We start from the raw sequence: 21,148 nt of genomic DNA on the forward strand, positions 1-21,148 counted from the left end.
TCGTCTCCACCTACCGTCTCCTCTATCCATTTTCGATCCGCCTCCCCCTCTCTCCCTATTTGTTTCAGAATCCTCTTCCCCTCCCCTGTTTCTGATGAAGGGTCTAGGCCCGAAACATCAGCTTTCCTGCTCCTAAGATGGTGCTTGGCCTGCTGTGTTCATCCAGCTCTACACCTTGTCATCTTGGATTCTCCAGCATCTGCAGTTCCTATTATCCCATATAAGGACCGAGATGGGAGGAACTTCTTCCCTATGGGTTGTAAGTCTTTGGAATTCTCTATCCCAGAGGCTGGTGGCTGTTCAGTAATTAAATAAGTTCAGGATGGAGCTTGATAGGTTTCTAGTTACTACTGATATCAAGGGATGGAGGAAATAGTGTTGGAATATGGCATTGAAATAGATGACCAACCATGATTTAAAATGGCAGAGTTGACTCGAGGGGCTGAATGGCTTATTCCTGCTTCTGTGCCCTATGTTTCTAAGAGGAGATTTGATAGATGTTTTCAAAATTAGGAGAGCTTGAACAGAGTGGATCAGTAGAAACTGTTCCCACTCATAAAAGGATTGAGTGTGAACATATTTAAAGTAGCTGGCATAAGAAGCTAACTTCATTAGTTTGGGTCTGCAATGTATTTCCTGGAAGTGTGTTGGAGGTAGGTCCAATCTAGACATTCAAGCAGAAATGATGTAATTATTTCAGAAACAATATTCCAGGATACAGGGTGAAGGCAGGAGAATGGCACTGAATCAGAATGCTTGTTTGGACATCTGATATGGACAAGATGGGCTGAATGGTCCCTTCCTGCATTGTAACAATTCTGTCAAACAGATGCTTCAGAATGCTTTCAATGAATCTTGCATGAGCTTCAGGAGCAATTTGAAGTTCTGCAAAATCTGAATTTCCCAGGACTGATGTAATTGTATAACGCAGAGATTTCAACAACGGAACTTGCATTGCCTTTTAAATTAAAAGTCACATTATGAAAATGCATATCAGTTGGAAATCAGTTTGGTCTTATTCAGTCCCTGATCCTTGGGTGCAAGTCATTCCCCCCCCCCACCCCCAACTTTGATACAGCACCTCCCAAACCCACAGGCTGCACCACCTTAAAGGACAAGACCAATCGAAACATAGATCACCACCATCTGCCACTTTCGCTCCAACTCGCACACTATCATGACTTGGAACAATCTCACTGCTGGGTCAAAATCCTGGAACTTCTTTCACAGCGATTTGTGTTGGCTCTGGAAGTAAGCAGATATCTAGCTCAGACTGTTGTCTTCACCCTAGTCTCTGATCTATTACTAAGAGTTAAAATTTTGTAATTTGGATTTGTTTCTTTTTGTGAGAGGTAGGCTTAAAGATTTGAAGGGCGCTGGTTGAATTGATTTTGACAGGCAGGTGGAGAAATGGCTGTTTATCTGTTAGGAGGTACGAAGTAATCTAGAGGATGAAACGGCTAACTCACTGGGATTTGCAGTCAGCGAATTTGATTTGTAATAGTTAGAGTAGAATCCCTGGTAGCATCTGGTCTCATTAAATGTGCAGCAAGTCTGCTTTAGCAGCAAAAGAGAATGTAAGGGAGCAGGGTTTCTAGCATTAACACTTTTCCGATTACTCATATTAAAAAGTAATTTAAAGGACTGCATTTATTACTGAGCTTGCAGGCAAAGCTCCTGGAGACAGATTGAGGCAAAGACAGTGACTCATCGTGAAGGTTATTAATATTTCAGACTATTCCCAATTTGCAGAGAGAATGAAGGTGAATTGGCTTGAGGGCAATGGGCTGTGGAGCACTTTGTTGTAAAGGTAAGATGTTATTTGCCCTCGATTATTTTAAGCGTTGAATAGTTCATTTAATCATAATTCCCATTTACTGCAGCACTTTTTGTTTGCATGCATCTACGCTGTTGGCCATAAACTCATAATAGAAGCTCTTTGCAATCCTTGGGAAAATGTGAGCATTTCTCTTTTAAAGAAACAAAATAAAATTGAAAGCTTTGGCCTAATAAATGCAACCTTGTTATACTCTGATATTCTCAATCTCTTTTGTAATCTTGACAATTCATCAAGGTAGTCCATGGAAACACTACTAAATATAGTTGAATTTTCTGTATGAAGTTGTAACAAAAAGTTTTATTTGTCTGCTGTGGAAAAACAAGAAGAGAAAATGAAACAAAACCCAGTTCTCTTATAAGTGGTTAATTTGTCTTTGTAAATTACATTGTACAGCATAGCTGTTAAAACTACATCTCGTACTGTGTTAAGTAAGTAGGGGACAAAACCATTGTGCAATTCAGCATTGAACAGGCTTTGATGCTATTAAGGTTACTGGCAAAAAACCAGGGTGAATGAAAATGAAAGGGTCACAAGAAATGTGCACTCCAGATTTGTGCATTCATGTCATGCCAACATTAGCAGCACATAATTGTAGCTTTGTGACTAGATTCTGTTTACCGGAGTTTCCATTTTTTTTGTGTCTTGCAGTATGAGTAAGAAAATCTTTTAACTTCACCTTCAATCCCAGTACTGTAACATTTCTGGGATCAATGAGAGACAGGAAAGAGGACTGGGGGTGGTGGTGGATTTCCTGTGATGTCCATCACTACTCATTTAGCTCAGCACAGTATTGAACCCAATAGGTGGCTGATCTTAGATCCGGCAATATGACTGTTGTTGGGTGGTGAGCAGATCCAGTAGGTGACAGGGTCTGAGTCTTGGCGACAATTGGGGCTTCAAACTTTAATCACAATTCACGGCACAGTGAGGTCATTGAGGGCACAACATACCGATGCTGCCAGTCACATAACTGGCCACCACTCCCTGGCCACTATCTGACATGTAGCATGAGTTGAATCGGGTACTTGAGAATGTTTGACGTTTGTGAATCTGTAAACCAGTGCCTTTGAGGGGTGGAAGGGTAGATGTAATGAGGAGGGGAATGGATAAGAAATCACATTAGCTTTGGTAATTTATGAAATAATCTGTTTGACTGAGAAGAGATTGAATTTCCAGGAATGTTTGAATTCAGTGATTATAATAATTGGTACGGGAATCTTTTAATGTCCTCAAGTTCATTTGGAGATTGATAGCACTGTAGTGTTCTTGCTCAAGTTGTAACCCAGAGACCTGGACTGATGATCTGGATGAATGGGCTTAAATCCTACCATGACAACTGGGGAATTTAAATTTTATTTAGTTAAAATGTGGGCTAACGTGCTTGTAATGATAAGCGCGAAGTTAGTGAATTGGTGTTAAAAACCTGTCTGGGTCTTTGATATCCTTTCAGGAAGGAAACCTGCCTACCCTTACCTGGCCTGGCCTGCATGTGATTTCAGATCCAAAGCAACTGCCCTCTGAAACGGCCTAGAAAGTTACTCGGTGATGGAAATATGGGACATTATATTAAATATTGACCTTGCCAGAAATGTTCTCATCTTGGGAACCATTAAGAAAATTAAATGTAGGGTTTTGAAATGTAGCTAATTTGAATTAAGAGGAGCAGAATATTACTGGACTGGAATTTAAGCTCCTATTCTTGATTGTGAACTGTGCATGGTCACCAGGAGGAGTTCTGTGCACATTGTGGCTGTGAAGTGCAACAGGAAACCAGGTTATATTCATCACTTCAAATATCCTTTGCAGAAACAGGCCATTCAGTTCCACCTTCCTTCCTTCCTTTCTCATCTATATTGTAGCCCTTCATTCCAGTGATTCTCAAACATTTCCCCCTTCTTAATGTCCCAGACTCGGAGAGTAATTGGCTGGGTGAGGACTGACTGTTATCGGCTAGATGAGAGATGAAGTAGATTTGGAGGTGTTAGTTGAACGTAAGAAGTGTTCTGTCTGTAGGGTTTACCCTTTCACAGGCTTCTTTTTTGTAGCATGAAGCAGACCTCTAAGATCTATCCACTAGGCCATGTCCACTGTAAGAAAACATGAGGGTTTAAAGGAGTTTCACAGTTATTAACAATGAGTTCAAGCGCATGTCAGAGTTTGCAACCCCAAAATCTCATCGCTGACCTCACTGGGAGAACTCATACGTTCTAATCTCTCTCATTCTTGTCTAACTTTCCCTTAAATGCACCTATGCTGTTTACCTCAACCAGTTCTTATCATAGCAAGTTCAACAGTGTTACCACTCTTTGGATAAAGAAACTTTCTTTCAATTTCTGTTCTGGATTTCTTGGTAACTACCTTATAATGATGACCTCATTATGCTCCTCTCCACAATAGCAGACTTCTCTGTATCCACTTTGTGTACTGTATGGGCTTGACTTCTGAGGCTTGAGCCAATGTATAGAAATATAAATGGTTATGCTACTGAATTAGTAATGCAGAGAACAAGAGTTTACCCAAGCCGTCTGAAAATTTGAATTGTTCTGAAAATGGAAAGTAACCCTCAGAACAAGTTAGAAAAATCTAACCAGTTCACAGATGTTCCTAAAAAGAAGGGAACACGCCATCCCTATTGAGACTGGGCCTAGGTGTGATTCCAGTGCTATACCTTAATGTGAGTGACACTTACTGTCTTCTGAAATGTTCTAGCAAGGCCTTACCCAGCCAAAAAGTTACCTTCTCAGGAAAAAAAACCAGTAGGGCAACCAATTCCTGCCTTGTCTAACAATGTCAACTCCACAAAAATGAGCTTTTAAGAAGGGTCATACAAACATTCTTTTAGCTTAATGTAGGATACACCAGCCAAGTGAATGGTAGTGAGAATGTTGAGAAAACTCCATGAAGAGAAAGGTAACTTTTTCTTAGCCCCAACTCTACCTTGTCACTTTCAACCACTTTTGTAAATCTGTTTACCACACGCCAGCGCATGGACTGAATGACCATCTTCTTTCTTGTATGAAACTTTCACCTTAATATTTGTTTTTCCTTTGTGCCGTAAACCAGCCAATGTAACTGATGTAACAAGGTGTAGAGCTGGAGGAACACAGCAGGCCAAGCAGCATCAGAGGAGCAGGAAGGCTGATGTTTCGGGCCTAGACCCTTTTTCAGAATGGGGGAGGGGAAGGGGGTTCTGAAATAAATAAGGAGAGAGGGGGAGGTGGATAGAAGATGGATAGAGGAGAAGATAAGTGGAGAGGAGACAGTCAGGTCAAAGAGGTGGGGATGGAGCCAGTAAAGGTGAGTGTAGGTAGGGAGGAGAGAGGTCAGTCCAGGGAGGACGGACAGGTCAAGGGGATGGGATGAGGTTAGTTATAGGAGATGGGGTGGGGCTTGAGGTGGGAGGAGGGGATAGGTGGGAGGAAGGACAGGTTACGGAGGTGGGGATGAGCTGGGCTGGTTTTGGGATGTGGTAGGGGGAAGGGAGATTTTAAAGTTTGTGTAGCCCACATTGATACCATACATCGTCTGAGGAATAGGAGAGGGAGTTGAAATGGTTCGTGACTGGGAGGTGCAGTTGTTTATCACGAACCGAGCAAAAGTGTTCTGCAAAGCGGTCACCAAGCCTCTGCTTGGCTTCCCCAATGTAGAGGAGGCCACAACGGGAACAGCGGATACAGTATACCACATTGGCAGATGTGCAGGTGAACATCTGCTTGACGTGGAAGGTCTTCTTGGGGCCTGGGATGGGGGTGAGGGAGGAGGTGTATGGACAGGTGTAGCACTTCCTGCGGTTGTAGGGAAAGGGCTGGGTGTGGTGGGGTTGGAGGGGAGTGTGGAGCGGGACAAGAGTTGTCCCTCTGGAAAGCACGTAAGGGTGGGGAGAGAAAAATGCCTTTGATGGTGGGGTCCGATTGCAGGTGGCGGAAGTGTCGGAGGATAATGCATTGGATCTGGAGGTTGGTGGGTGGTGGGTGAGGACAAGGGGGATTCTGTTTTGGTTGTTATTGCAGGGAGGAGGCATGAGAGGTGAGTTGCGGGAAATGTGGGAGACACAGTCGAGGGCGTTCTCGACCACTGGAGGGGTTGGACGGGGGCGGGGGGTAGTGTTGTTGCAGTCCTTGAAAAACGAGGACATGTCAGATGTATAGGAGTGGAATGCCTCACCCTTGGAGGAGATGCGGCTGGGCGAAGCAATTGGGAATAGGGGATGTTATTTTTGCAGGAAGATGGGTGGGAGGAGGTGTATTCGAGGTAGCTGTGGGAGTCGGTGGGCTTCAAATAGATATTGGTTTCCAGGTGGTTGCCGGAGATGGAGGCAGAGAGGTCCAGGAAAGAGAGAGAGGTATTAAAGATGGTCCAGGTGAACTTAAGGTTGAGGTGGAAGGTGTTGGTGGAATTAAGTGATGTTCCTGTACTTGAACTAGATTCTGATTAGGGAGCAACTGACAGTCATGTTGACCATAATAGGGAAATAGTTTGAAAATGCTATTGTTTGGTGAATTTGTGTTAATGGACTGATTTCAGCATTGAAAAGTGCATGCAGCTCAGTGTTATTTGATTTACGAATGTTTGGCTTGGAGTCAGCAGCTAATGGAATGATTATAATGTTCCTTTCAGTAAAGAGCTTCCTGTCCAGTCTAATAGAATATTTGACCAGTGATGGTAAGCAGCCCTTGTCCAATGTTTGTGTTTTGAAGTGACAGTGCAGTGCAGTGCAGTGCAGGTGACAAAATAGTTCATGTCGAATTTGGAAAGGGTTACCACCTGATCAAAGTTCCCTGCTGATGATGCCCGTATAAAAAGGGCAAAATAACTACAGGATAAATGACTGCTATGGCATACCTTTGACTTTATCATTTGCATCCTCATGTTCAAATCCCTCCACAGACAAAGCTTGTAACCAACATCTCTATAAGGTTCCTTCAACTCCACAACCCATTAAGATCTTCATGCATCTCCACCTTGTTCAGCCATGAAGTGCTCACTGACGTTCAATTTGGGATCTGCTGCCACCCCCCGCCCCCCCCCAACCCCACCCCAGCAAACCCCTGATCCTATTATAGCTGTGATCTAAGCATGGACAGAAGAGCAGAGTAAACAGGGAAAATGAGGGTGACATCAAGACTGTATTTGCCCAAAGCGTGGCATTAAGGAGTGTGAAGAAAAATTAAGACTGATCATGAAGTGCTGGCCTAATGAAAGATATCCACATTCTGTGATCAGATAACATAAATTTGTGGGGAGGTGATGGACTATTATCGCTCATAGTATTATCACTAGTCTATCAGTTCAGGGATCAAGGTAATGTTTTGGGGACCTGGTTTGAATACCACCATGCCAGATGGTAGAATATGAATTCAATAATCATCTGGAATTAAGAGTTTAATGATAACCATGAAACCATTTCTGATTGTCAGAAAAAATCCATCTGCTTCACTAATGTCCTGAAGGGAAAGAGATCTGCCGTTCCTACATGGCCTGGCCTATGTGTAATGCAAGACCCACATTCATGTAGTTGACTCTTAAATGGCCTCTAAGCAGAAGTATGGGTGATAAATGCTGGCCTAGCCAGCAACAGCCACATTCCATGAAGGAATTGTTTCATTTAAAGAAAAATCACAGTCCCAACTTGTGCCTTCTGTTTGGTGGGCAGGCCTTGAAAAGTCGGATAAGTTACTTGCCACAAAATGCCTGGGTTCTGATCCACACCTGTGGTTGTGGTATTTCTATGGCTGGTTTAGTTATGTTTTTTGTCAACACAGGATTTTGATTGTCAGGGCTTCAGAAATGGTAGCAAAAACTTGTATTTGGCACTTTTGACAAAATCGAACATATTATTGCCCTGCAAAATACTTCACGTACACTTTATCAAAACAAAACTTGACACTGAGCCACATGAACCGTGCAGGCAAATGACCCAAAATGTGATCATAAATGTAGTTTTGATGATGCTCAAGTATTTTAACTTCTCTCCCCTCCTCTCCATCCTTTTGTGGGCAGAATTCTAGGGCTTTGGGCCTAGGGAACTGAGTATGTGACCAATCAGTATTGAGGTGGTATGTTCAGATAGACCCAAGAGGATAGAATTGAAGGAGGGCAGATACCTTGGAGGTAAGTAGAGCTGGAGAAGATTAGAGATAGGGAGTGATGAGGCCATAATGGAATTTGAAAACAAATGAGATTTTGAAATTCAGGCATCATCATGCCCTGTAATTGAGAGAAGATGATTGGTACAGCAGATGAAGATAAGTAGAATTTATCCTGAATTTAGAGATCTGACCTACCTCCCCCTCGATTATGACCCCACCCCTAGCCACCAGACTATTGTCTCTCACCATTCCTAATCTCAACACCTCAGGTGATTTCCCACCCACAGCCTCCAACCTCATTGTTCCCCAACCCCGCACTGCCCGTTTCTATCTCCTTTCCAAAATCCACACACCTGATTGCCCTGGCCGACCCATTGTCTCCGCATGCTCCTGCCCCACCGAACTCATCTCCGCTTACTTTGACTCTGTTTTCTCCCCCCAGATCCAGAAACACCCCAGCTACAGCCGGGACACCATCCATGCCCTCCAACTTCTCCAAGACTTTCAATTCCCTGGCTCCCAAAACCTCATCTTCACCGTGGACATCCAATCCCTGTACACTTGCATTCCCCACGCAGATGGCCTAAAAGCCCTCCGCTTCTTGCTGTCCCGCAGGCCCAACTAGTCCCCCTCCTCCAACACCTCATCCACTTAACTCAACTCGTCCTTACACTTAACAACTTCTCCTTCAACTCCTCCCACTTCCTACAGACTAAGGAGGTGGCAGTGGGCATCCAGAAGGGTCAGAGCTATGCCTCTATCTTCGTAGGATACGTGGAACAGTCCCTGTTCTGCAGCTACACTGTCACTATCCCCCACCTCTTCCTCCACAACATCGATGACTGTATTGGCGCCGCCTCATGCTCCCACAAAGAGTTTGAACAGTTCGTCAACTTTACTAACACCTTCCACCCCAACCTCAAATTTACCTGGGCCATCACTGATACCTCCCTCCCCTTCCTGGACCTATCTGTCTCCATCTCTGGTAACCGCGTCAACACCGACATCTATTTCAAGCCCATCGACTCTCATCGCTACCTGGACTACACCTCCTCTCACCCACCTTCCTGTCAGGATGCCATCCCCTACTCCCAATTCCTCCACCTCCGCTGCATCTGCTCCCAAGATGGAGGGTTCCACTCCCAGACATCCCAGAAGCTTCTTATTTCAAGGATCACAATTTCATTCACTGATCAAAAATGCCTTCAAACACATGTCTTGCAGTTCCCGCACTTCTGCCGTCAAATCCCCTCCCCTCAACAAAAATAAAAATAGAATCACCTGGCTACTCTCATATGAGATCAACAACCTCTGTACCTAACATATCATTCTCTGCCACTTCCGCCACCTACAATCCAACCCCATGAGCAAAGATATATTTCCCTTCCCTCCTCTCTCTGCCTTTCATAGGGACCACTCACTCCATGATTCCCTTGTCTGCTCCACACTCCCCACTAGCCCCACCACACCCGGCACCTTGACCTGTAACTGCAGGAAGTGCTATACCTGCCCCTATATCTCCCCCTTCACCTCCATTCAAGGTTCAAAATAAACCTTCCATATCAGACAGGAGTTCACCAGCACATCCTCCCACTTGGTCTACTGCATCCGCTGCCCTCGATATGGACACCTCCAAATCGGTGAGACCAAACATAGACTCGGAGACTGTTTTGTCAGGCATCTGCTCTCTGTATATGACAAACAAAAGTGCCTGCCAGTTGCGAGCCATTTTAACTCCAGCTCCCACACTCTGGGTGACATGTCCCTCCAGGGCCGCCTCAGTGTCACAATGACACCACTCACAAGTTGAGGAGCAACACTTCACATTCCATTTCGGGAGCCTACAGCCCGATAGCCTAAACTTGGAATTCCCCAGTTTTAAAATCTCCCCACTCCGCTGGCCTCATCCCATGTCCAAACCTCCCTCTCATCCCTGCCTCCTTGATCCGACACAACCTATCCATCATCTCTTCCCATCTATCAGCCCCAGCCTTCCCGCTGACCAATTCCCACCACTCCCTACCTGAATTCCCCTGGAGTCCCATCCCACCTACCTTCCCTAGCTCCAACCCCTCCCCATTTATTTCCCAGCTCTCTTGCCCCTCCCCATTTCTGAAGAAGGGTCCCGACCCGAAACATCAACTTTCCTGCTCCTCCGATGCTGCCTGGCCTGCTGTGTTCTTCCATCTCCACACTGTGTTGGCCTGCAATGATGTCCTTGAGCTGAGATCCTGGGCGTCGCACATTCACGACCATCTACCTTTGTGCTATGTTTAATTCTAACTAGTTTTCCCGCTGTTTCCCATTGATATTAGGTTCGCTAGGGCTTCTTGATACCATGCACAATCATATGTTGCCAAAGGAAGTGACTCGCTTCTTGCCTTGAGTTCACCTCTCTTGGCCATGTTTGGACAAGGCCATGATAAAATCTGGAGCTGTCTGCTCTTGTTAGAACGTAAACTGAGCATCAATGTGCAGGCTACCTCTGAGTACGGGCTGCCTGGTCGCTTTGTTGACAGTGTCTTCCACCATGTCGCTGCTGGTTGAGTGTAAACGGATGTGAGCTAATTGGCATGAATTGATTTATCCTGCTTTTTGTGAGGGTATGTCTGGGAATAGGTGCAACCCTATGGAAGAAGTCTCTAGAACATGCAGAGATTGCTAATTGTGTGATCGCAGCTGCTTAAAACCAGACAAAATTTAGGTTCTCACTCTGTACCATCACAAGGATTACAGTCAGTCACTCGGTAATTGAGGAGTTTCCCAGACTTTTCTTTTCCTCAATTAATTTGTTGCTCGTTCTGTTCAAATGGACGTTAATCCTTAATTAAGGAAAGATTAATCCTTAATTAAGGAAAGCTCCAGGATAATCCTGGAATGTTGGCAATCTCCTAATTAACACTGGGTTTTTAACCTTTTTTAAGCTGCACCGGAGAGATCATGTTGCTTCTGGAGAGAAGGATCAGGACCATGTTGGACAGGTTCAGTTGATCAGCCTGTCTCTTCCTGCCACTTGTTTTCAATATCACCAAAAGGTGCAGACAAATCTGGCTGTTTAATCTAATGTTTCTCTTTCTCTCTCACACACAGTATCAGAACTGCAGGAAGAAGGGAAAAATGCCATCAACTTGCCACTCAGTCCCATTCCCATCGAGTTGGATCGTGAGGACACGATGCTGGGTAAGAGGCTCCTTCTTTAAATCAGCTTTACATGCTAGCATCAATGAATTGGTGGTGCTTGAGTACTGCTGCTGTATTTACAGAATAATTATTTATTTCCCAGAGGAAAATGAGGTTCGGACGATGCTTGACCCAAACTCAAGACATGACCCTAAACTACTCGAACTGATGAGGGTAAGAACAGAATAGTAAAAACTTGCCTTTTTTTATGACTTTGGAAACTTTAAGACATTCCAAACACAATGCATCCTAATAACGTCCCTTACGTAGTTGCGGGAAGGGGAGGGGAAGTGGCCCCTGTGTGCACATCAAGCTCCCACAAATCACAGTGAGATAATCGTCAATAACTGATACTCACCTTTGTGTTTCATCAGAGCTACGTGATCTGTTAACCTCATTAAAGCCTTGATCTAAACATGGATACAAGTGCTGAATCCAACAGAAGAGGTGAGACTGTCTGTCCTTGATATCAACGCAGCAGTTGGCTGAAGTATTGTATCAAGGAGTCAATGGGAATTGGGGGAAATCTCTACATTAGCTTAAGTCATACCTGGCACATTGGAAGATGTCTGAGATTGTTGGGACAAATCGTCTCTGCACCAGGAGTTTCACAGAGTGGTGTCCTAGGTCCAACCATCTTCAGTTGCTCCATCAATGACCGTCCATCCATCATAATGTCAGAAGTGGGTAGGCTTGTTGACTACTGCGTAATGGTCAGCAGCATTTTCAACTCCTCAGATAATGAAGCAGTCTGTATGCAAAAACAGCAGCTGATGGAATCTGAGACAACAAAGTGTGGAGCTGGAGTACCACAGCAGGCCAGGCAGTATCAGAGGAGGAGGAAAGTTGACATTTCAGGTTTTCTTAAGAAGGGTCCTGACCCAAAACGTCAAATTTCCTGCTACTCTGCTGCCTGGCCTGCTGTGTTTCTCCAGCTCCACACTGTGTTGTCTCTGTGTTTAAGTTCAGCCAGGTCTAGATAATATCTGGGTGTGGGCTGACAATTGGCAAGTAACATTTGTGTCACTGAAGTGCCAGGAAATGACTATCTATGTCTCCTTGACATTCAACTGCATTATCGTTGCTAAATCCCCCATTATTAGTTTGCCATTGATCAGAAACTAAACTGGGCTAGCCATATAAATATTCTGGTTACAAGAGCAGGTCAGATGCTAAGAATTCTGCAACAAGAAACCACTTCCCTGTTTCCCCAACATCAGTCCACCGTCTTCATCAGCTGTCTATCCCTCACTCATCTGGATGAATGCAGCTCCAACAACAATTGAGAAGCTCAACATCATCCAGGTTGAGGAAGTCTGCTTGATTGACACCCCAACTAAAAAGCAAACGTGAAGTCACCACAATCCTACTGGATCAAAGGACTACTCTCTCCCATTGAAGAGAGATGACTGGTGGTGGTTTAACCTGAGGGTCACCACATCTCAGTTGAGGGGAGAGGCTGAGAAAGAGAATCCTTCATGGAAACCTCAACCAGTGCAGGAAATGAACCTACTCTGTTGGTGTCACTCTGCATCATAAACCAGCCATCCAGCCAACTGAGCTAACTGACTAACACCTTCAACATTCACTCTGCCTCTCAGTGCCTTCAGTGTGTACCATACGCAAGAGTGCAGCAACTCACTAAGACTTGTTCAACAGTACATTTCAAACCCATAACCTCTTTACACTGAGGGACAAAGGCAGCAGATGCATGGGAACACCACTACCTACTATTTATCCTTCAGTCCACACACCAGCCTGACTTGTAGCTATGTTGTTGCTCCATCACCACCACTAGATTAAAATCCTAGAAGTCACATTTTAACAACATTATGGAAATGTCTAAATCAGATGAACTGCAGGGGTTCAAGAGCATGGCTTACCAGCACTTCCTCAACGGTAGTTAGAAATGAGTAACAAACCCTGTCTTTGCCAACAATGCCCACATCCTGTGAAAGAAAACAAAACTCAATTTCATTTCCTTGGAGCTTACAATGATACATCACAGGTGGCCATTTGGGTATTTATGCCAGTGCCAGCTATTCCAATCATTATTTGATTAACTCCATTCTCTTCATTTCCTTTTTCTTCGTCTATTTAGTAAATTTCATTTCAAAAGCTGCTATTGAATCAACTTCCTCCGACCTTTCTGTTTGAAGGTGCATTCCAGATCACAACAGCTCTCTCTTTTAAAAAAAGGTTTCCTGAAATTGCCTCTGCTTCTTTTGCTAATTGTTTTAACAGTCTGTGTTGCCTGGTTACTGTCCCCGCTGCCACTCGCAACAGCTTCTCATTATTTACTGTAGCAAGATCCTCCATGATTTTGAACATCTTTAAAGCAATGGAATGTTGTGTGTGCCCAGGTTTTAATTGACTGGATCAATGATGAGCTGGTAGAAGAGAGGATTATTGTGAAGGATTTGGCTGAAGATCTCTATGATGGGCAAGTGCTACAGAAGCTGTTTGGTAAGACTTTTAAGAATGGAAATCTTACGTTGATGGCAGATTGGGCTGCAAATATAGGATATTGGGTTAAGGGTTGCTGTATTTAGTGGTTTGTGACAAAGATCTGATCCAGTTAAAGACTATACACAAAGGGACTGCACCCCATTGTACAACAGATGCAACCATCTGCATTGCACTTTGTTCCCCAGTTACTTTGTTCTTGCTCCCATTGTTTGCTGCACCGCATATAGGAATCTCATCAAGAGTGGGTTCTTCAAATTCTCATCCTCTGCCACTGCCAAACCTTGGCTGAGCAACAGCAGCCTGTGATGGCACTCTGCAACAGAAGTGAGCAAAATGGGGCTCTCTATCTTTAAGAAGCAGCGCCCTCACGTGTATTCTGCTAATGCACTAAACCCTCCTGTTTTTTATTTATAAAATCTGTTTGTGAGTTTTTGTTGTTTCTGGGCAGAGTGTCCTTTACTGCCTTGATTAGTGACATTGACAGGCCACCATTCTAAACTGGAAGCAGTAGGCTATGTCACTTCAGCAGAGAGAGAATCACACAATCCCTAGAGTGTGAAAGCAAGCATTCAGCCACCAAAACCATGCTGACCCTCCAAAGAGCATCTCTCCCAGACCCACACCCCTATCCAGTCCCTGTAACCCCGCATTCCCCGTAGCTAACCCACCTAAACTGCACATCCCTGGATACTCTGGGCGATTTAGCGAGGCCAGTCCACCCAGCCTGCACATTTTTGGGCTGAGTTGACTGTCTTGCAGTTTGGAGACAGATGGGGTAAGAACAACGCATACAAAGAATAACTTTTCCAAAAGAAATTTTGTCAAAAATGCCCACGGTGGGAATTTGAGCTCATGTTTCCTGCATTATACATCCAGCCCTCCAGATTAAGGGTTGAACAAAAAGGCGATTACACTACAGTACCATTTGTGTTTAACCAAAGATGTCTTATTGTACATTTGCCAACCAGACAAGTCCAACCAGTCATATACTTGGTGAATCCTTGAAATCCATATGAAATGAATCCCTGGTAAAATGGTGCCAACTATGCATTATTAGAACTAGCCTTAAATGTACAGCTGCACTAAAAACAATTTGCTTAGGTTTTGGGCAATGTGCAGAGAATGTTAAAGGGAAGTTTAGCAGAGATACACAAAATTATGAGGTGTTTAGATCAAAGTAAATAAGGAATAATTGTTTCCAGCATCGCAAAGATTGCTAGCCAGAACACACAGATTTAAGTTAATTAGCAAAAGAACCAGAGGGGAAATGGGAACTATTTTTTATGCAGCATATTATTGTGATCTGCAATGCGCAGTCTGAAAGGACATCAATAGCAGATTCAACAATAACTTTGAAGAGAGGAATTGGATAAATACTTGAAAACACAATATTAACAGGATTGTATGGAAATTGCGAGAGTGTGGAGAAATAATTGGATAGCTTTTTCAAAGAGCCAGTGCTGACACAAATGCTGATAAATTCTTACCGCACCAACAGTGACCTACATTCTATTTGCAAAGAACCCAGTTTAAAGCTCCTCTGTATTTATCGACGTCGCTAGCAGCAAAATTGAACCTACTTTCTCAACCCCACTCCCACCCCTTTTCACCTAATTTAGTGAGCACTTTAAAAGTATTCTCAGTAGTTATTTTGCCCCTCCTGCCAGCGTACTTTAATGTGTGTATGTGATTAAACTATTGTCAATGATGTAGTTTGGCTTCATCATGAGTAATTTGTGACAAATATGCAACTTGCTTCTGAAGATTTCTTTTCCCCCCACAATTCCTGCTTCTTCAAATGTAACTGTTATTTTCCAGAAGTATTTTTTTAGACATTTACTACAGAATCATCTTAATATGTAATCTTTCTTTACATTTGTTGCAGCTCAAAGTGGCAGACTGTGTAGCATAGTTACATTTTCAATCCTTTGTGCCTGTGCCATTCTTTAAGCGAGCTATTTGAGCCATTCCCCTGCTCTCTTCTCAGAGCCCTACAGATCTTTCCCTTTCAATTATCTACCCAGTTTTTAAAGTTATTATTGAATCTGCTTCTCCACTTTGAGAAAGTAGCAACCTGCTTTGCAGATGTGGAAAGAAATTGTCATTTTCCCCTTTTGGTTTATTTTGCCAGTAACCTTAAAAGTATGGAGAAAAATATATACAAAATTTGACAATTCTTGATCACTTGCGGCTGGAGATTTACAAGTGTATTTCAACTTGCAAACTTTATTTGCTGAATAATGATTAAACTCCCAGGAGTTTAACACTCTGGAGTACAGGCGTTACATTGCGAGGCACAGGTGTACTTTGTTTTAATCTTTAGATCTTAATGCAACCAACCTTCATCCCATGAGCAAGTAAACTTGGCACTTGACTGAATGGAAAATCAATTAAAAATGGTTTTGAATATCACCACGAGCTGTCCATTTTATATAGAGGAAGTCATAGTTCATTCTTCTGAGCCAAGTCTTTTTTAGGTGAGTAAGCGCATGTACCTAGAGGGGGAAAGTATGAGCTGTTTTTTTTGATTGGTTCCATGTTTGAGAATCCAGCTAGTGTAGTTGAGCTTAGTGTTCATTTGAGATTGATATCATTTGCATCTACCAGCGGTAATAATGGGTTCATTAACACGAGGTTTCATCAGCTTGAGATTCTGACCATTATGTTATCAATTGCGTGCTGCTGTGATGAATTTTTGTTATGATCTGACTTGGTCGAGCATAATCTTTTAAATAGACTGTGCCGAAGAACCAAGGTAAGGAAATTAGCTGCCTGATTCCAGGTTTGAATGGAAATGTTAGAAAGTTCAACGACCTTAAACACAGCAGATCTAAGTGATTAACATAGAAACACCATCGCTTGCAAATTCTCCTCTGAGCCGTGCACCATCTTGACTTGGAACTGTGCTATTATTTTTTCACTGTCACTGGGTCACACACTCTTCTGGCAACACGGTAGGTGGACCTAACCCTGTGGACTGCAGTGGCTTGGGAAGGTAGCTCACCTCCATCTTCTCAAGGGCATTAAGGGATGGGCAGTACATGCTGCTTAGCCAGCAATGCCCACATCTGATTAAAGAATTTGTTTTTAAAAAATTATTGAGTGTACTGAGATAAGACCATGTTTTTAAGCCACGTACACTATCTACAATCTAAAATTCATGATTAACATGAGATAAATGTGATTTAATAGAAACTGGTTGAACATCCTGTAGACTGTACTTTAAATTTTTGAAGAGGTGCATACGTTAATGACACTGTATGTCACAAAACACCATTAACTCTGTCTCCTTCACAAGTGACTCCAATTCTTCACTTTCGAAAATCTAGTCTTGGAATGCCTTCAAAGTCTCTCCAAATCAGATTGCCTGAGGGACTGACTGCGTGTGTTGGTAGTTTAATCTCTTCTCAGAATGAGCTCCCAGGATGCCCAAGAATGCTTCCAATCATTGGTAGTTTTTATTTTACAGTTTTTTATTTTTACAGACATCTAGCTGCTGCTAAATTTCACTAAGCTCCTGTCTTTCTTTGCTGCATCAAGCATATAGTGCTTGTGGGCTTCCCTCACTCACTTTCAACTGTGCAGAGCTGTCAATGACTCCCATGGTCTTTTAAGCTTAATCCTTTTCCATGGCACAAAGCCACTACGCCCAGTCATCCTCCTCAGACCTAACTGCATGGTGTTTGCTAACAGCAGCACGTGTACTAACTGTATCCATTTCTGCTTCAGCACTCTCCCAGAAACCACACATCCTGATAAATTGAAACAGAGAACCTTTTAGTCTCTACTCGAACCATCGCCATGACAATATTGCCTGCTTTGGGCTGACCTTTGCCTGACTTTATCATCATTTATTGACTGCTTTTAGACTGTTACCTCAATATGTTTTGATAAATGGATTCAATACACAAGATTTCTGCAGACAGTGACTCTGACCATTATATAGCAACATGTGCACTGCGATGATCCCAGATTTGAATACTGGACAAGCTGAATCTTTGTAATCTTGCTTGACAAACAGTATCCTATTTAAAGAAGGATTGAACGTAAAATACTGACAAGCCATCCAGACACAATGGGTGGAATCTTCCCAGCCCCTGAATAATGTGGGCAGTGGTGAGTCATTTGGCAAGTTGACGGTAATGACATTCTCAACATCAAAAACAATGAAATATGATTTTGCAACCAGCTGTTAAGCAGAGAGACAGGTTTCTCACGAGTGAATGGCAGAAGCTGATTTGTGTGTGATTAATATTTAATTTTGCCTCATTGATATGCAGTTTCTTCTCTCACATCGATATTTCCCGAGATTAATGTCAGAGAGGGCATCTGGTGACTCCAGCTCGCCATGTGCTCCTGCTGGCCTCCATTTTGGATAGCAATCACCAGTGTCTCAGGACACACCTCTGTTGGGCAGTCACTGCCTGTGTAATCACACTCTTTTCTCCCCACCCCCCCACCCCAACTGCTCCTCTGTTCACAAACATTGACATTGGACACTTAACAGTCTTTCCATATCATTGTGACACATCCTTGATCCACTTAGAGTCATAGAGACATGCAGCACTGAAACAGATCCTTTGGTCCAACAAGATAGGTGAAATTAATCTCGCCCCATTTGCCAGCATTTTGCCCATATCCCTCTAAACCCTTTCTGTTCATGTACCTATCCTTTTAAATGTTGTAATTGTCCCAGCCTCCACTACTTCCTCTGGCAGCTCGTTCCATACATGCTGTCTAGTTCTGGACTTCCCCATCTGGGGAAAAGACCTTGGCTATTCAACCTCATGATTTCATAAATTTCTATAAGGTCACCCCTCAGACTTCAACGCTCCAGGAATAATAGCCTCAGCCTATTCAGTCTCTCCCTATCGCTCAAACCCTCTGACCCTGGCAACATCCTTGTCAATCTGTTTTGCTGCACCCTGTTTCAAGTTTAACAACAACTTTCCTGTTGGAGGGAGACCAGAACTGAATGCAGTATTCTAAAAATGGCTTCACTGATATGTTGTGGCTGTACAAGACGATGCCCAAACGGCTATGCTCAATGCAATGAAGCCAAGCCTACCAAACACCCACCTGCACCATCCTATCTACCTGTGACTGCACTCTCACGGAACTGTGCACCTACATCTTTAGGTCTCTTTGTTCAGCAACAGTCCCCAAGACCTTGCCATTAAGTGTATAAGACCTGCCCTGATTTGCCTTTCTAAAGTGCAACGCCTCACATTTATCCAAATTAAACTCCATCTGCCCCTCCTCAGCCTTCTGGCCCATTTGATCAAGGATCTGCTGTGCTCTGAGATAATCTTCACTATCCACTACAACACCAATTTTAGTGTCATCTGTAAACTTACTAACCGTTCAGCCTATGTTCACATGCAAATCATGTACAAAAATGATGAAAAGCAGTGGATCCAGCACCAGTCCTCACAGAACATCACTGGTAACAGGTACTGGTTACATACGGTATGGTCCTGCACTTCAGTGTACCGGTACCACCTTATTGCAATGCTGCTGGCAGGGTTACCTTGTGCACAGGGACAAGCACCCGTCTCAAACATTGGTGCACTTCGGGGCACTGACTCATTTTGTGCACACTTGGATACTGATGACAGCTTCCCTGCCTTGCCTTGCCTTTTTGAGCTTTGTCCCTTAAGTCATTGCTTAAAAGCTGACAGTTCTTCCATCTTGCCTTGCCTTTCAGCGCAGACACTATGCCAAGCAGCTTGTAATGGTTGTGGGTTGTGAGCAGTGATCAGACAAGGGGGTGGATCTGTTGCTCTACAGCACTGTGCCACGTCAATGTTATACCTTCACCATGTGCCAGTGGTTTATGTGGCAACACACATGCTTCCACCAAATGGCCGTGTCTCAAAAATGAAGGGGAGTAGTCCTCCTTCACATCTTTAGTCAGGGCCTCCCAGGCCGGTCAGTCTTGGGCACAATCAGGATTGGGCTTCTATATCACTACACTCTGAGGAGTGGACCACAGTTAGTCCTGCAGGTCGAGTACAACCAGTGTTGGGATTCTTGGTAAGTCATTTGGGAAACTTCATAGGTGACCAGGCCTTGGGTACATCTCTGCCACTGGGGAGCGGAGGGCTATCCAAATCAGTCTGGTGGTGGGTGGGGTATCAGCTCAAATGAATTTAAGGGGTTTTATCAGCGGCCAATGCTGTGGTAAGGAAGTTAGAGAAATAAGTTCTGGGGATTGGAGGCATGATTGCAAAGGAGCATTCATTCCGAAGAGGGAAAACTCAACATACAAGAGAGGGGAGATAGTTGGAGGGTATAGGTTATTCCAGAGTGGGTATTGACAGGGGTCAGTGCAGTACAGTGATTGTAGGGTTGGAGGCAGAGGATAATGTTGGGAGATGAGGTTGCACTTCGGAGTTGTGAGCGGGAACATGTGAAAGCTCAATACTAATGCTCTCAACAGGGAATGCAAGGACATAGGAATGTGAAGGTTCAGGGAGGGATCTCCCTGATTATCAGACTTGCTGTGCCCAGCATGACCCGTATTGTTTTCCATATTCATGTGAATCATAAATGTGGCAGGGAAATGGACAATGATTGCGACCACATTCGGATTGGGTGGAGTAAGTTTTTTTTTGTTCCTGTCTAAGCCCCCCAGCTCCACTTGCCATTAATGTGAGGCCCTACAATGTCTAGTTTCATTCAACAGGCACTTTTACAGCACAGTTTGAAGACATTTTAAATTCAGAATCCTGCATGAGGAGGTTCAGGGAGTGGAGGCGTGGGGGCTCCTTGATTATCAGAAGCATTTTTGTTTTGTTTGCCTTCCCCTGTTATTGTGTGCACTGCAAAGGGCAGCTTGTGCCTGGTAGCACTTGGCACTGAAAGTGGCACTGTCACTGGTAGCCCTGGCAGTGCTGAATCCTTCTGTCATTGCTGAATGGAAGATAGCTCAAGCCGAGCACCAGAGAAGTGTGATGTCTACCTAATGAGACAAAATGCAGAGTGTAGCGTAACAGAACTCTCTCAGGCTCGCAAAGAGAAATCCTGTGTGAAAGTCGCCAAGATTAACACTTGGCCAATTACCGGTAAAAGTCAGCACCAAAGATGCCAGCTAACTGAGCTCACTTTCTGCTTTATAGCTGCACCCTTTCTGTTCTAATTCAGTTAAAAAGACCTGGGTAACCTTCTGAACTGCCAGTTTTGTGTTTTATTTTCCTTTGGCAATCACTAGAACCCAACAGTTTAATTATTTACCTTCCTAACTGTTAACCTCTGAAAGCAACACGACCCCAACCTTTTACATGCACTTGAAGATACTTTAGTTGCATTTATTCCATTCGATACTGTTAAACTTTAATTTCTGAAACTAAAAATCGCCCACTAGGGCGTGTGAACCGTGAACGAGATATTCACAACGCAACTGTTGCTGCTGTGCAGAGTTTTTCCGCGTAAAGCCCACACCCTGAACCTGAGTGGAGACAGAAAGAAAGGCTGAAGTGAAGGATTGACTGAAAAGAAAAGTACCCACTTCTTCTAGATCCCGTTGTGACATTGGGACATTCCAAAGTTTGCTACAGTCAATGAGAAA

General features: G+C 43.7%; 1 protein-coding gene across 1 annotated transcript in view; it reads left to right on the forward strand.

Moving 5' to 3' along the window:
* Window positions 1–21,148, forward strand: part of parvaa (parvin, alpha a) — a 99,327-nt gene that overhangs the window by 45,984 nt on the left and 32,195 nt on the right. The window contains exons 2-4 of the mRNA XM_048545593.2: window positions 11,020–11,109; window positions 11,213–11,283; window positions 13,473–13,575. Coding sequence (XP_048401550.1) covers window positions 11,020–11,109; window positions 11,213–11,283; window positions 13,473–13,575 — 264 coding nt within the window. The remainder of the gene's footprint in view (window positions 1–11,019; window positions 11,110–11,212; window positions 11,284–13,472; window positions 13,576–21,148) is intronic.

This window comes from Stegostoma tigrinum, chromosome 17 (genome assembly GCF_030684315.1).
Source record: "Stegostoma tigrinum isolate sSteTig4 chromosome 17, sSteTig4.hap1, whole genome shotgun sequence".
NCBI classification, from domain to species: Eukaryota; Metazoa; Chordata; class Chondrichthyes; order Orectolobiformes; family Stegostomatidae; genus Stegostoma; species Stegostoma tigrinum.